Source organism: Agelaius phoeniceus, chromosome 4 (genome assembly GCF_051311805.1).
Source record: "Agelaius phoeniceus isolate bAgePho1 chromosome 4, bAgePho1.hap1, whole genome shotgun sequence".
NCBI classification, from domain to species: domain Eukaryota; kingdom Metazoa; phylum Chordata; class Aves; order Passeriformes; family Icteridae; genus Agelaius; species Agelaius phoeniceus.
In genome coordinates this window covers 49,339,832-49,356,013 of record NC_135268.1, presented here as the reverse complement: position 1 = coordinate 49,356,013, position 16,182 = coordinate 49,339,832, and the positions used below count along the sequence as shown (strand labels likewise).

General features: G+C 40.0%; 1 protein-coding gene across 3 annotated transcripts in view; it reads right to left on the bottom strand.

The window, feature by feature from the left end:
• The window catches only part of GABRG1 (gamma-aminobutyric acid type A receptor subunit gamma1), a 60,591-nt gene extending 46,205 nt beyond the window's left edge, over positions 1 to 14,386 (bottom strand). For 2 of the 3 annotated variants that reach the window (XR_013182129.1, XM_054633009.2), the window contains exon 1: positions 12,856 to 13,469. Coding sequence is in view for 1 of the 3 variants with exons in the window: in XM_054633009.2 (XP_054488984.1) it covers positions 12,856 to 12,947 (92 nt within the window). In the remaining 2 variants the exon portion in view is untranslated. Of the gene's footprint in view, positions 1 to 12,855; positions 13,470 to 14,365 lie in introns of those variants that run through there. The other variant, XM_077177570.1, reaches the window with a different exon arrangement.
• Between the last annotated feature and the right edge of the window lie 1,796 nt (positions 14,387 to 16,182).

The following is a 16,182-nucleotide window of genomic DNA, read 5'->3' as shown; positions in this document are numbered from 1 at the left end:
CTAAACAGATTTGTCATGCTAAACATTTGTCATGCTAAAGAGATTTTAATTTAGTTTGTTTTAAAGATAGAAATCCCTTCAGATGTAAAAAGTCTGCAGGATCAGTTGAGATGGTGCTATCACTTAATCAACCTTGCTAGGCCATGTTCTATAAAGAAACATTCACTTTAGAAAACAAGATGGGTCAAAACTTTTGGTTAACCTTTTACCAAGTTTTTGTGCATCTCCAGCATTTTCTCCAGGGTTTGGAATGAGATAGAAGGAAAAACAGAAGGCAGCAAACTTCATTCTAAACCAGAAAATAAAATGTTAAATTCAGGTATTCAATTATTTAGTGACAGTTAACTTGGGCTGAGGACCTTTTTACTTTGTCATTAAAATAAATCTGAAAAACCTATGAAGATTAATGCCAATTAACTCCACTCCCATTTTAATGGTAGCACTATCCTGTCTCTTTCACAACCCCAAGAAGAAAGGCAAACTTAATTAAAGAGGAATTCTTTTCCTTTCCAAGTTCATCTAAAGGTTATTTCACTATACACAGAACATAATACTTGATCATCTCTCCATTTACTGTAAAATGTATTTGTTCCAGCTAAGTTCACTCACTGTCTTTTTCAGAATGTCTGGAGAGATTATGATTGAGAACAAAAACACATCATCAAACATTAAAACATTTCTGTTCCATGGCAGAGTGCTACTTTATGTCTATTAATGCAGGTGCTAATTCTGATTTTAATGATTTTATAAATAAGAAAGAGACCTCACCTCTTAAGATACTTATTGTTGTAACACTTCAGCTACCCTCATAAACTCAACAGTAAACTGCATGTACACAGCTACCAGCAATTTAGCAAAAAGTGCCCCCATTATGCTCTCTGTCCTTCAACTAATTTGAGACATTACCATCACTAATAAATCTCTGGGCACAAGTGACTAAAGACTAAATAAGTCTTTTTAACATCAGGCAATGTGCTTCTCTTCAGAATAATCTTAATATCATAGGTTTTTGTTCTCCTTTAAATATGATAAAATTCAGTCAGGTGACCTTTGTGCTGCAATTAACATCTGTCAAGTTATGCAATGAACTGGAAGAAAAATTAATACAGTGAAAATGTTCTGACTGCTATTTGCATCATGCATGTCAAAGTATTACGCACAGAAGTACATGTATGGCATAAGTGAGAGAATTTAAATATAGCTAAGCATCAATTTAGTTGTCCATTCCCAGGCTCCTATTCTTATCCAACACACGGAAGGATATCCAGTCCTCCAAGATGGGTTGATTTATAGGGAACCTGTAGACATCTGGAAAAGTAGAGACTTGTCAAGGAACCTGAGTTATCTCTGCTGAAGCTTTAAGTCTGTGCAGAAGCAACTCAATCAAGCTCTTGGTATCTGTGAGGTTTAGACAACCTTCATAGGGGCCTCGTCTATTTGGAGATAGTGATCCTTCTGTACAAGAAATACTCTGATGATTATTTAATAAATAAATAAGGAGGAAAGTGAGTGTTTCAGATAATTTCTATGCTGACAGAGCTAAAACAAATACACTTCTTCCCTTGTTGCCTTACATATGTGAACGAAAATAGTAAGGTTAGTTGTGTTACTTCATTTACCTGAGGATCTTCAGTTGCTTCAGTAGTTTTACCAACACAGGGGTAGGGCACAGTGACACTTACCTAAATGATGAAATATGCCATAAGACAGCTGTTATTCACTGGCTGTGCTTCCCAGGATACATCCTTTGTCTAAATATAATGCAATTTAACCTTTATTTTCTATTAGTTAAAAAACCCCCAAAAACAAACAAAAAACCAAAACAAAACAAAAAAAACCCCACCAAAAATCAAAAAAAATTTCTTGAAGTGTTAACACGACAGATTACTTTGTAAACAATAATACTGCTTCACAGGTTTGTCAAAATAGTTCATTTAACCAGACTGGCCTTCATAACAAGTCAGTCAAGACAGGTAAGGTTCCCAGGAAAGTTTTCCAACAGATCATCTAACCAGACACTAGCTTGCTCCAGAACACCAAGCATTGTATGCTTGTATGTGGTAAAGTGTATTTATTTCATGGCCCCATCAATGTGAGGTCAGAGCTCACCTGAACTAGCCAAATTGCACACATGAAAAAAGACCTAAAGCTCTGCTGAAAAGCTAAACATGGTCACTGACACACTTATGTCCAGAGTCAGACATTTGTACAGAGGCTGGTGATGATTCTAGTTCAGAAGACACAAATGCAAGTACTTAATTGTGCCATGTGAATGACCAGGGCATAGGACCAGGTGTAGATGAAAATCTGAACTCTGGCAGGATGATAAGTTTAAGAAATGCCTGAAGCAAATTAAAGTTCCTTAAATACAGAGAAAAAATGCAACTTCAGTGTGGAATTAATAATTACTCTCATGTCAGAAATTTAAATTATATATTTGCATATGTTATTGAATCTTCTTAAGATAAAACATGGATGTCAGTTAGACTTGTAGTACCCTCAGAAGTTGAGAATTTACCAGCACTCCTTCAGGTATGCAAATACTACTCTCAAATAGAAAAAATAATTAGGACCACATAATCATGACTCATAAAATAGAAATCAATTCCATTTTTCTAGAAAAGACTTGAAAGCTCACTATCACTGCTAGCTGTCAGTAGTGAATGGTTTAAAGCATTCACTCTCAAGACTCATCTCTCAAAATTTATCTTTCAGACTTTATGGCTGACTTCATAGTCATCAGTTCCCTTACAATTCTGTGGAAGTGAACTCTTGCATTTCATCATCAGCATCTTCCCTGATATGCTTTATGTGTCACAGAAATTTTCTGGGAAAATAAAAGTAACTGCAAGCAAAAAACTACAGCTACTGAAAATATGTGTCCAAAAAGCACCACTTACGCCTCATAATCCTGTGGGATATAGAGCCACTGATATTATAGTCCTTCCTCTTTATCCTTCCCAAACTGGTTTAGACATTCTCTTGAAAAAATCTCTTTTCTCCCCATCTATTCCATCTCCAATGTTTTCATCAATTTCTCCCCCTTTCTGCCTTGCCAGACTTGGGCATATTCTTTTGTGTGTCAAAGTGTATTTCTCTCTCCTACTAAAGTATGTTTTACTTATTCCCTATATCTTCTTTCCAGTACACCAACCACATACTGTTAGGTTGATTCTTCTTCTGAATACACATAGTGCCTTGTGCTATTTGTTTTGTTTCATATTTGTCTGGCTCTTTATAATTTCCTGCCCTGCTTCTTCTTTCCCTTCTTCTTCCTTATTGTTTAGTGAAGGGATTAATTTGGACATTAATTATCAGGGAAAAGTGTGAAAAAAATATTAGGAATTCCTACACAGAAACATTTGAACACTAGAAGTATAAGCTACATAGGGAAGTTCACTTGGTATTAAATAAGCTTTGTTGCAAAAAAAATGAACAATCATAGCAATAACAGAATAAAAACATGCGCCTCTGGTGTTCACTCCCTGTAACAAAAAGCATTGCCTATGTATCTGAGTGGACCATTAACCTTGTGGTATGTTCATGCATATCACAAGTATTGGATGATTAAGATCTTTTGAGTAATTACATCTTTGAAGCACATCTCTGAAAGATATTAAACATTTTCTCCAACACACAGTAACTTCAGTCCAACTAATTTTAATTGCAGTGATACCTTCACTTAAAAGCATTATCACATTTCTCATAAAATCTTCAACATCTTTGTGACATTTATATATTAAAAACTAATTCAAAATTACTGAACAATACAACCAGACTTAACTCTGAGCACTGAATAAAGGCACAATCTGACTGCAAAAAATATTTATAGAAGTGTGGATTTTTAACAAGAGGAACAACAGATACTATTAAAGCTATCCTCTGGGAGAACAATTTTGTTCTGAAATCCACACAAATTGCTCTTCTCCAAGTCAGTTTTCACATAAGGCTGCATGCTGTTTGAAATAACACTGGTCAAATGCTATTAATTCAAATAGATTTTACAGATCTCACTAAATTGTCATAAAGACTCAAAGCATCTCAGATATTCTTTATCCATCAGTCTTCTAACATAATACAAAATTTATCTTCTCTCCTTGAAAGTTCATCCAAAGACTGATATGGTCAAACCAGTATAACTGCTGCCTCTAGTCCTATCAAGCTGCAGCCCAGAAATCAATTGACAATTTTTCTCACATCTCTCTAGCCAAGTACAAGTAATTCTCTGCACCACTTCAGAGCTACTGGATTCTCAAACATATTCAGCTTGATTAATATAGCAATCTTACTTTGACCATGTCTTTATCTCCATATGCGATGACAAAAATACTCAGTTGTAGAGACCTGAGGCAGAAAACTACCTGTTTCTACAATTCTCTTTTTGTGCTACACAATAGAGAGCTAGCACTTTGCACACATAGCAAAACAAAACAAAAAATACAAGCTGATTTCTGCAATTTTCCAGAGAAATTATTAGTTTTCATGTAAAATTTAGAAAGAATCTTGAAAAGTTTACTTCTAGTCAAAGGGCTGAATCTGAATTCAGACCAGGGTGCTTGCCTAATCCAGCTGATATATAAAATTCCAGGGAAAGACATCTCAAACCTTCACTGGATATCTTGTTCTGCTGTTTAATTATCTTTTTAGCAATTTTTTCTTTATATCTAGTTGAGATTTCCCCGTTGCAATTCATCACCATTGTTTCTCATTTTCTTACCATGCACCACTAGGAGTGCCTACCTCTGTTTTCTGGATTGTCTCCCAGTAAATGCTGGGGACTGATGCTGAATCCACATCAAGTCATCTTTTCTCCAGTCAGATCAGCCCTTGCCTCCTAGGACAGGTGCTCCTGCTTGACCAGCTTGGTATCTTCTCCTGAGCCCCCTCCAGTTTAAACCCCAAACTGGATGCAGTATCCACACGCAGTTTCACAAGGGTTGAGCAGAGGGAGACAGCCAATTTCCTCAGCTTCCTGAATGTGTACTGATCCCACAGCCCGGGAGGCTGCTGGCCCTCCCTGCTGCTAAGGTGCCATGCTCTCCAACAGCAGCTCCAGGTCCTTTTGGAAGAGCTGCTCCCCAGCTAGCCAGCTCCAGTCCTGCTGAGGGGGATTTTCCATTCAGGTGCAAGATTTTAGCACTCATCCTCGATGATTTTTATAATGTTCCTGTCAACCCATTACCCCAGGTTCTCCTGCTCCCTCAGAACAGCAGCCCTGTCTGCAAACATGTGAACTTGGTAAAAAAGTAATATTTCAAGATGGAAAAAAAATGTCTTCAAGAAACATTATGGCTGAAATCATTATTCCTGATGCTCTGAGCAGTTCTTGCTCCACCTCAGACAAAGGAGGAAATAGGACACACTTCTCACTTCTCTTTCCTTGCAGCAATTATTTTGTTTTCTGATTACAAACTTGAAGAACATGTTGTATGATGTCTTTTCACAGGATCATGGAACCATTTAGTTTGGAAAAGACCTCTGAGATCATCAAAGTCCAACCTTTGACTGATCATCATCTTGTCAACCAGACCATGGCATCAAGTGACAGAGAGTTGTTTCTTGAACACCTCCAGGGATAGTGACTCTACCACCACCCAGCTCAGCCCCTTCCAATGCTTTCTGGGAACAAATTTATCCCAATGTCCAACCTGAACCTCCTCTGGCACAATCTGAGGCCATTTCCCCTTGTCCTGACCTTTACAACCTCCTTTCAGGCAGTTGTAGAGAGTGGTAAGAGCCCCCTGAGCCTCCTTTTCTCCAGGCTAAACAACCCCAGTTCCCTCAGCTACTCCTCACAGGACTTAACCTCTAAATCTTTCACCAGGTCCATTGCCCTACTTTGGACACACTCCAACACCTCAATGTTTTTTCTCATAATGAGGGGCCCAGAACTGAACGCAGGACTTGAGGTGCAATCTGGTTTTCTCCGTTGGTAGGTTTTACTTTCTTTGTGGGTTTTGGCCAAAGCATGCAATCAAATAACCAGAATGTAAACAGCCATAGTGCACTGTTCATCTAGACAAAGCAGCAGGAAACCAATGAAGACTTGAACAGAAAGTAAGAGGGTAACCAAAGCAAATTATAGAACCTAAGTAGATATAACTGAAGAGGGACAACAGGTATTAAATAAAGGTCAAAATATCCCCAAACTGCTAAGGAAGGTCCCAGTGTTGATAATTTCTCTGGTTATGTGAAACACGTACTAACCATGGCAGTTCCAGATCTCCTGGAAGTTTCAGACTGATCATCACACAAAGACCCAAAGACAGGAACACATAAATCCATGTGTCACACATCAGCACACCATTCACACATTATCTACACTTGACTGATGGAAAGTTAATTGCCATCAAATTCAAAATGAGCAGATACACTGTTGATGGGCTTAGTGCTTTGATCTAAGATACACTTTCCATAGTGAAACTAGACTTAAAACAAATCTTTGATAAATGAATGCTGCGAACTATAACCTCAAAAAAAAAGATGTTAACCTAATTAAATGCCATCCCACACTAACTATAAAATTCACCGAATTGCAAAGTTAATTTTCTTAAATATCACCAGCATCTCAAAAAATATATCAAATGAGCAACCCCTTATAAGGCATTTCCAGTCATTTAAGCTGATGGTATTTCAGCATATCCATTTGAGTATTTGTTCTAACACAATTCATCATATATTTCCTGCAAAATCTTCAGGTGACAAGAAATCTACCAAAACACCTCACAAAACCAAACTTCTGTGAAATAGTTCCAAATTCTGCTACACATGTGAGCAGGTGCCATCCTCCTCCCACAAGAGCCAAAGAAATATGCATGACTGAAGCAGCAACAGAACCAGACACTTGCATTGAATTGCACACTGTAATTGCAGCATATAAGTAAATTCAGCTTGAAATTACAGAAAAAGCCACACAACTACAATAACTAGGCAATGACAACATGTACCCACTAGAAATATAATTAATAGGTTCTACTGAAATTTTAGTGTAAAATTAGGCAATTATGGACTAATCCAAAGGTCAGTTAAGTTAATGAATAATTGTATGGAAAGATGAATATACTCTGTAAGGACTAATGGAAATACCTAAACCATGTAATCAAAAGCTTGCTGTCTCTATGCACAAAATTGTCTTCTCTGATGTTGTGTATTACATTACACATATCTTTCAAACAGAAGAATTACACCTCTTGTTAGATGGTAACTAAAATTTATGGTAGTCAGAGTTGTCCCCTGCTGGACACAACGCACAGGCCATCAGCTGGATGGCCCTCACTGGCAAAGCAAGAACCTAAGGTATAGGTCCATAGGTCACCTGCAACAGGTCTAACACAACCCAATCCATATCCAATGGCTGTATGGCAATGATATTAAGAACTGTTCTCCTCCAGAGAAAACAATGAGGACACTTTATTTAAAAAAAAAAAATCTACATAATTTATTCTGTCATGCAAATTTAACTTTGGACAATGAAATAAAAAAATTTTCGTGACTTACATTGACATTTTACCATCTAAATGGACACTGAATGCTACATTTTTTTACTAATATATATTCTATCCAGTCAAACTTTATTTAGAATAAACTTTATTTATTATTATTATTGGACAATAATACTGCATTACCACTACTAATAATAACACTTAATCCCTCATGATACACTGCCTTAAACAAGAAGATAACCATATTAAAGGAAAGGACTAACAATCTATTTGAGACATCAAATAATTTAATCCAAAGGGGATGTATCCCCTTTGTTCTACCTCAGATTTTTCCTATCCACTAAGTCTGTCTGTCTTCCTTAAAACAAAGAAAAATTGCTGCATATAAATTTAGAAACACAGAATTAGCCATTCACACCTTACCAGACACGAATGCAGTGACACAGAAAAGAATTTGACAACCAAGGCAAAAAGAACATGAGTTACACCTGAACAATATTGGAGCTAATCCTGTGAGACAGGATCTGAGCAGTATGAAGCAGCAGTGAAGAAATATTCTGTGTGTATCTCTTCTTCAGACAAAAAAATGGAAAGCGCTTAAAAGTGGTCAAGCAAATAATTAAATATTTTCTGAAGAAATGTAGGTATCTCAGTTTACTCATGTGAGAGAAGAATGTAAGTGGCTATCAAGTCATCTCTTAAACTACACCTACCAGGGATGTGCTTCAAAGGTTAGTTCAAATGACTGCAGCATGGCTGAATCCAATTCAGTGGGCATTTCCACACTGCAGAGAGTGTCTCCAATTGTGACACATTTGTACACAACTTTCATTTTGAGCTAGATCATTCATCCTGCAACAACTGCGTGGAATCTAACCACACTGGAGCTTCCTGTCGCCCTGAGGTGAGGAGGTTTCTACAACATATTATGAAAGACTAGGCTGGAAAGAGAAAGACACCAGGATGTTTTCTGACCAAAATACTAATTCCTTTAAGAATTTTCGGGATTCACTTGAGACGCTCTGAGTTCTTGTCAGGGCAAAGCTTGGCAGAGGCAATCAGAACAAGGAGGAGCTTTGATGACCACACTCTGCTCCTGAACAGCAGCTGCAGCCATTGGTCTATACCTTGAGGCTATCCTGCAGAACCAGAAGTATAAAAGAAGATGTGGATTTTCCCACAAAGAGATGGACAATGGGATCCAGTGGCTGAGCCAGGAGTAGCAGGTTACACTGGGAACAGGAGATCCACTGGCTGGAAGCCAGAGAAACCTCAGACTAGAAATACTGTGTAATATTTCATCAGATTCCTCCTCACCAAGTCTGTATGCAGGAACTTAGTTAAACTGAAGGAGCAAACCTAATAGAGGCGCCAGGGTAAATTCTCCAGTTTTGTTTAGCCTCTTATACACTCTTATATAGGGCCAGATTATCTCAACAGATCCTACTGACTGGGAAATCCCCAATTAAAGCATATTTTTGAAACAATTTATTTCCACCATATCCATATCAATGAAATTGCCCTCTTCTTTGAAATAAGTTCTATTCTGATGAACTCCTGATGATCTTCCTAATCTCTCTTGTTACCTCTATTAGTTCAGTGTTGCTCCATGATTTACCATTTTAGGTTTTTATATATATACATATAATCAATTTTTTACATTGACCTGTAGGCCACTGACCTCACCACACTATTTTCAGTCTTAAATAATGTTTGCATGTGTAAAAATTCAAAATCAGGACTTCTGTGTCAAATTCAGATTAATTCAGTTGCATCTGAATTACTCTGTACAAATTATTGCTATTCAGAGAAATTAAGAAATAAAAGTTAGTGTCATTGTCATCCACCAGCCTTTAAAGGTTCCTGTCAGTGTGTTACAGTAATTTGTAATTCGTACTTGTCTCTGCTGCTCTTTACCAACTAAGTTATGATATTGTTATTTTACTCATGCACATGACCAATTTAGGATGCAGTGCAAGAAAGTTATGCAGGTAATTGAAAAAAGTGCTAGTCTCTTCTATCATAAATGGTATTACAAAAAAGGAGTTTGAGACGATCGCTTTTGTTTTTCTGTGAATTCAACACATACGACTCTTTTAGTTTAAATTTATGATAGCCCAAACCAAAGCAACTCACTTTCAAACAGTGCATGTACCTAGTCCATTTAAGTGGTCCTATGTACTAGGTGTTCTGTTTTACCCAGATTAATACAATCTGTCTAGAGCTTCTAAGAAAAAACACCTCATTATTCTCCTGATCCCCTTGTAATCTACTCTGTAGATAGACTTCTGTATTCAGAAAAAGAAGTTGAACAAGCTCAACAAGTGCTCACCTGTAAACTTTTCTGTCCAGCTCAAAAAGGCTTGAATTTGCAGCAAAGGTGCTTTTTTTAACATCAGGCAGATTTAAAAAACAGAAAGTTAAAAGTAAATGAAAATTTGTTTCAATTTGCTGAGAGCCTTTTCTTTATTTAACAGTTCAACATAGTTTGAAGGTTTCATTGAAACCGCTGTAAGAAGATTATGTGCAAAGACTATAAGTACTTCTCAATATTTAGGTCTCTTTAAACTTTATACCAACAAAAGAAAATATTAACAAACTTTCAATAAAATAAACTGTATTTTAAACCACTGGGACTGCTGAATAGCAAGTTCTTTGTTGTCACATCATGAACAAAGCACATAAGAGTGAGGATAATAATGAATAAACATCACAGATGTTCAAATGAAACAGTAAATCACTATTATCAAGCCCTAAGAAACCAACATTGTTATGACAGGCTTAACTCTGATCCAGGAATTTATATGAGAGGAAAACGTAGGCTGTATTACATATTTTCCTAACAGATACTTTGAAAAGAAAATATCACTTGACATTTGTACTTGCTGACAGTTGCATTTCAATAGAGCATTTATAATTGCTTTTAAAACATCAGATTACAAATTGAAAGGGAAGATATGGCCAAAATTAAGTTAAGCTTAAAATATACCTTTAGGCATGCTGACCAGCACATACCATTTAAAGAAGTATAAATTGGAAGAAAAGTTACAGTTATGGTGTACTTGTACGGGTAGAACTGAGAAAATAACATTAATTATATTGTCAGTTCTTATGCTCTGCCTATCAATTATCTGTTTATTTGAATTCAACAAGAAAAATGGGTTTGTCAGACATTTAGGACTGCAGTAACTGCTGGGTAAGTACTCTTTCCCTGCACATATCTTGTAGAAAGGCTCACGGCCCAATTTCTGCTACAGAAGAGATATCTCAGACTGACAAATGTAGTCCTTCAAAATACTGACCCATGGAATTAAATCAAGGGCATTGGCCATTCTGATCTGCTAGTGCTGAAGGTGAAGAACTGGAGGTAAACAACTTCTTTATGGGAAAGAGTTCCCACACTTTGGTGTGGGAAGTTTGGTGCAATGTCACAGAACAGCTTTTGGGGCAGTATCTTAATAGAATAAACTCTTGGTTGGGCTCAACTTCCAGTGCCTTTGCTTAGGCTTTAGCTCCATTTGTTGCAGCTGAAGCAACTTTATTCATACTCAGCCCAAAGTACTTTGTGTATACATGCATACTAAAAATGATGCAATTTGCATCCTTTTAAAAATATCTGTTGAAAAGGCAGACTGGCTCCTGCAAGATAGTTTTAGAAAAACTGGCAGAGTTAGTGCAGCCTCGTCTACTCTTGAGAAAAAGCATTACTCCTGTGTTTTACTTTGGGCTTCAAGGAAAAATCTTGGGCCAAAACTATAGAGAGGCATCCAAAGAAGCAGAAAAATAGTATTTCCATCCTACTTTGTAGCAGACTTTAAAGAGTGCCAAAGGTCCTAAGCAAGCACCCATGAATTGCAATGCACTACATACCAGAGAATCATGATCTGCAACACATGTCCATTTGAGGTCACTTAAAAGGAAAAAAAAAAAGGAGGGGGGGAAATCTTTCAAACACCATTTTTCCATATAGCCTCTGAAAAAAAAGTCAAGGCTGAAAACAGTTGATTCAGATACATAGATATTCATACCAAAGGTTCCCTTTTATCTGAAATGTCCTAGAACACAGAAAAAAAAAACAATGCATGTAAGTTACCTCTTTTTCTCCCTTCTTATCAACTTATTTATAGATTATAATGTTAATGAGATGCATCCATAGTAATCTACACCCAGTTTTATAATCCCAACCACAGTCTGACAAGCAAAGCAAATTTTTTTTTTTTTGGCTAGTTCTCCTCCTTTGTTACAAAGTCTTTGAACTGATAAATTAGCATGCATATTCTTTTCTCTCAAACCACTTGATAATTTCTTTCACACCTGAGGTACACTACGATCATTAAGAAACATTCTGAAGACACACAGCTGCACTGGTATCATTTTCATCAATGTCTTTGGAAAACATTTCCATAATTTATCAAGGTTTTAAAAGACACAGGTTAAGAAAAGTATAATCACTGGCTTTTCTACTAGGATAACACAGCAGCTTTCTGAAGATGAGAGATGGGATGAGATCAACATACCTCACACATCATTCAGTGGTGAAGGGGTCTACATGGACTTTAAAAATGTTTAATAGATCTTTTCCTCCTTTTTGCTAGCCTTTACACTACACATTTTTATATCCTCTAGAATGATAACTTCGTCTTTCATTTAAAAGAAACACACACTGAGCAACAGTCAAATACCCTTTATTTATACCTGAAGTGCTGCTTTGTGATTTTATGAGTATAACCTGTGGAATGGTTCACATTAGTTCTGCATCATTAATGGAGTTGAATTATCACATTGGTTTTCGTTGTTATGGGTACTAATAACACATGTACACAGCTGTACCAAACTGTTGTTTCTTCAGAGGTCTCCAGCTCAATTTTCTAACTCTCCCTTAAAACGCACCTTTTCAACTTCGGGGACTTGAGCAGCTGCCCTGCTCCATCCCACGCGTGAGCCCGATCCCTCTCCCAGCGGCAGGAGCCGGTGCCGTGCGGGGGCTCCGCACGGGTCCCGCGGCCGCGCCGGGTGCCCCGCACCAGCAGCCGCAGGAGCGGCAGCGCCGGCCGCGCTCCCGGGCCCTCTCCCCGCAGCCGCCGGCGGGGACGGGCGGCACCGCGCGGGGAGCTCGGGGCTCCGGGCCGCCTTCGGCACGGGGAGACTTTTCCAGCACCGAGCCGAGCCTGGACTCACCAACCCGCCCAGCGAACAAGTGGGATGCGGCTGAAGTTTTACTTTGCCGGAGCCGGCTCCCGCCGCAGCCGCCCGCGGGAGCCACAGCGGCAGCACCGACACCTTTCTGGTTGAAGTTTGGCGGCGCAACACGCCGCCCCTCCTGCCCCGGCCCCCGCCCGGAGCCCCCAGCTCAGCCTGGGGCGCAGGTAGTAGCGTGTCCCGGCGGGGGGAGGCGCGGGCCCGCCGTACTCACCCGCTCCCCAGGCGCACGGTCAGCAGCAGCAGCAGCAGCCGGGCCCCGCGGCGGCGGATCCAGCGGGGCGCGGGGCCCCCCCAAGCATCCATGAGCGAGAAGGAGCTCTCCCTTGCCCGAGTTTTCTCCGGAGAGCCTGGGAAATTGCGACCCTACCGATCCCACCACCCCCCGGCACACGGCAGGGAGAGGGAGGGGAGGGGAAGGGGGAAAAAAATAAAATAAAACACCCAAACAGGTAGAAACCCACTCTGCAAGGACCGAGCAACTCGCCCAATAGGCTCATCAGGTTGCTTCATAAATTATCCTAAAAACTGCTGGACGAATCAATCCCTAGCAGAGGTGGAGCCTCCTTTACTAGAAGGGAAACATGCCTGGGAGAAAGGGTGGCATTGATTTGGTATTTTCCTCCAAAGAGGGAAATGAAATAAACCTTACGTATGTACATATACATGTAAATATAAATAGGCAAAATGTATAAAATGTTAAATACATGTTTATAGCTACGCATATACATTTAAATATTTCTAATTTTGAAGCTACTCAGAGGGCGACTCTCCGAGGGGCAGCCGGTCCGGTCCTCCCAGCCTAGCGGAGACCCGCAACCAGGAGCTGAGACGCCGGGGGATGTGCACGGACACCCGCGGGGACCGCGCGTCTCCACGTCTGGCACGATCGGGATTTTGCGGGGGGCGGCCTTAGCGGCGGGGAAGGGGGCATCCGCCATCCCCTCGTTCGTCCCCGGGAGAGGGAGCCCAGCCCCGCAGCCGCAGTCCCGAGAGCCGTGCTGGAGGCAGGCGGCGTGCCGGGCGCGCAGGGGCAGCCGCGGGAGTTGCGCGCAGGCTCGGCGGCTGCGGGCGGCTCTGCGCGGCCGCGGAGCGCCCCGCGGGGACGGGCGGGGGGCGGCCGATGCGCCGTGCTGCGCTGCGAAATGCGCTAGGGCATGGAAACCGCAAAGGAATGGGGGCTTTTCTTCTTTTTCCCTTCGTGTCTCCTCTCGGCTGCTCCCTCCGGAGACGTAGGCGGGAAGGTAGCCAGACATGACATACCCCCAGCAAGCCCGCACGCACACCCCTGAACCCCCGGCAGAAAAGCGCCGCGGCCGCTGCAGAGACCGCAGGCTCCGCGCTCGCAGGCTTTGACCGGCAGTAAGGGCGAGTGGGCACGTCCCGGCGGGACCAGCGCTTGGATAACGCGTATTTCTCCTCTCGGCTTCAGGCTGTCACCAAGCCAAATCCCCGTCCCCGGCGATGCCCTTGTTCGCAGCTCTCTACAGGGCACTTATAGAGCAACCTGTGCACCGAGCTCTCAGTGGAAGTAGCAAACCGTTTTATAGCCATCATCATCATCATCATCCTCCTTTGAGTCAAGTTGTCACTGCAGAAATGTAAATAATCCCCCATCCAGTGGTTCTTCCTATGAAAGGCAGTGTTATGTCTTCTTTACACATCATCATCTGCTTATTATTTTATATATACAGCTTACTGCTTTAATGGTTAAAGAAACTCACCATGCTTCAGAGAGCTGCAGTACATTAAATGAAAATTCAACAACTTGAAAATTAATAGCCAGTCCTGGGGGTACTGGCAGACGGTAAAGGCACATATTATTGCACGACCTGAGGTCTCTTTACTGGTGGATTAACACAGCAGGCAGCATCCTAGCATGATGGCAAAGGCAAGAGCTCAAAGCATTGCATTTATTACAGAGTAAGTGCAGAAGCAGCTCCTCTGCTGCAGCTGGTGGCACTAGCTCCAAGAAGCAGGATTGCTGTCCCTCTCAGCAAGACAATGAGCACAGCCCACCCCCAAGTCCCTTTCTCTCTGGGAAATTCCTCTGCCCTGAAAATGGCCAGGGTCCTTAGGTTTATTATAAATTTATCTGTCAAATTGACTGCATTTTGCAAAATATGCAAGAAATCCTTATGTCTTTGCATTCTGATGGTTTTGGAATCATTAAAGCTCTTTACCAGTCTATAAAATTCCACCCTGTCACTGAAAGATATGCAATTAAAGTAAGTACTGCAAAAATTTGACATAAGAAGTTTAAACATACTTACAGGATTCCAAGACATCTTCTTTCTACATGAGCAGTTTGGAGCATCTACTTAAAAACTTAATTTCACCCCTGTGATGATCCAGCAGCTTGCTAACAGTGAAAGAGGTGGAAGATTACAGCTAAAATAACATGTAGCATGAATAGTGAGAAAATGGAATTTTTCATTTGATTTCAGGGTTGAGAACACTAAGGCATATAGAAGTACTGTCAAAAAAATTAAAAGCAGCGCCAATGCTATTTCTCAAATGCGACAAAACTAAGGATGACATCTGGACAAGCTGGTTTCAGGTTAAGGATGACATCTGGACAAGCTGGTTTCAGGTAGTGAAATTTTTCAGGTAGGGAATTTTTCTTGTACTTTCATGTAAATAGAAATCCATCCCTCTAAAACCTAGAGAAGAAATTATTCCATAATTAAGTAAAATACTAGATGAGAAATAGGTATAAAAGTTTTGAAAAGCAAACAGGGAACAGAAAATAACAAAAAAAACTTTTACCATCAGAAGAATACATGAAGGGAAAAAAATCAACTCAGATTGTCTGTATTCCTGAAGAAAATAAAAGAAGCAATAAATGAATTTTAAAACTGCAAAATAGAAAAGAGAATATCAAAGAAAAGCTGGGGAAATCACCTAGTTGGGTGTCAAAAGAAGGAGATATTGATACAGGACAAAACACTAAAAGATAGTGAGTTAGTAACTAAGACCTGCAGATATTTCTCCTGGGCTTGGTACTGGCACAGCTAACCTAACAACAGTATTTAAATTCTCAGTTAAAAACACCTTCTGATGCTGGAAGTAAGAAGGCCATCTTTAAAAAAAAAAAAAAAAACAACCAAGATGAAGAAACAAGTTAATCATGTCTCTTCAGACCTGCTAGGCATCATTTCAGAATCATCAAATTAACCAAAGTTAAGCAAAACTGCAGGATTCACATCACTACTATTACTAAGGAGGAACAAACCAGAATAGCTTCTGCAATGGAAAACCACATCTCTATCTTCTACAGTCATATTTAATGAATCTATCAATAGAAGAACAGAGCTTCATAATTCACTGTCTTTCAAAACCATTTTAGGTCTATCAGGAATTTGTTAAAGATGCATAGCTCTGGGGTCAGTAGGAAAGTAAGGCCATCTTTCAGAAACTGCTTGAGACTACTGTCAGCAATTAACTCTCCATGTTAAAAAGTTGAGTTCTTACAAGTCTGGTCTTGAGACTATTGTATTTAACTGATTACTTACTGAACTAATGGTTTCAAAGAGAAGAA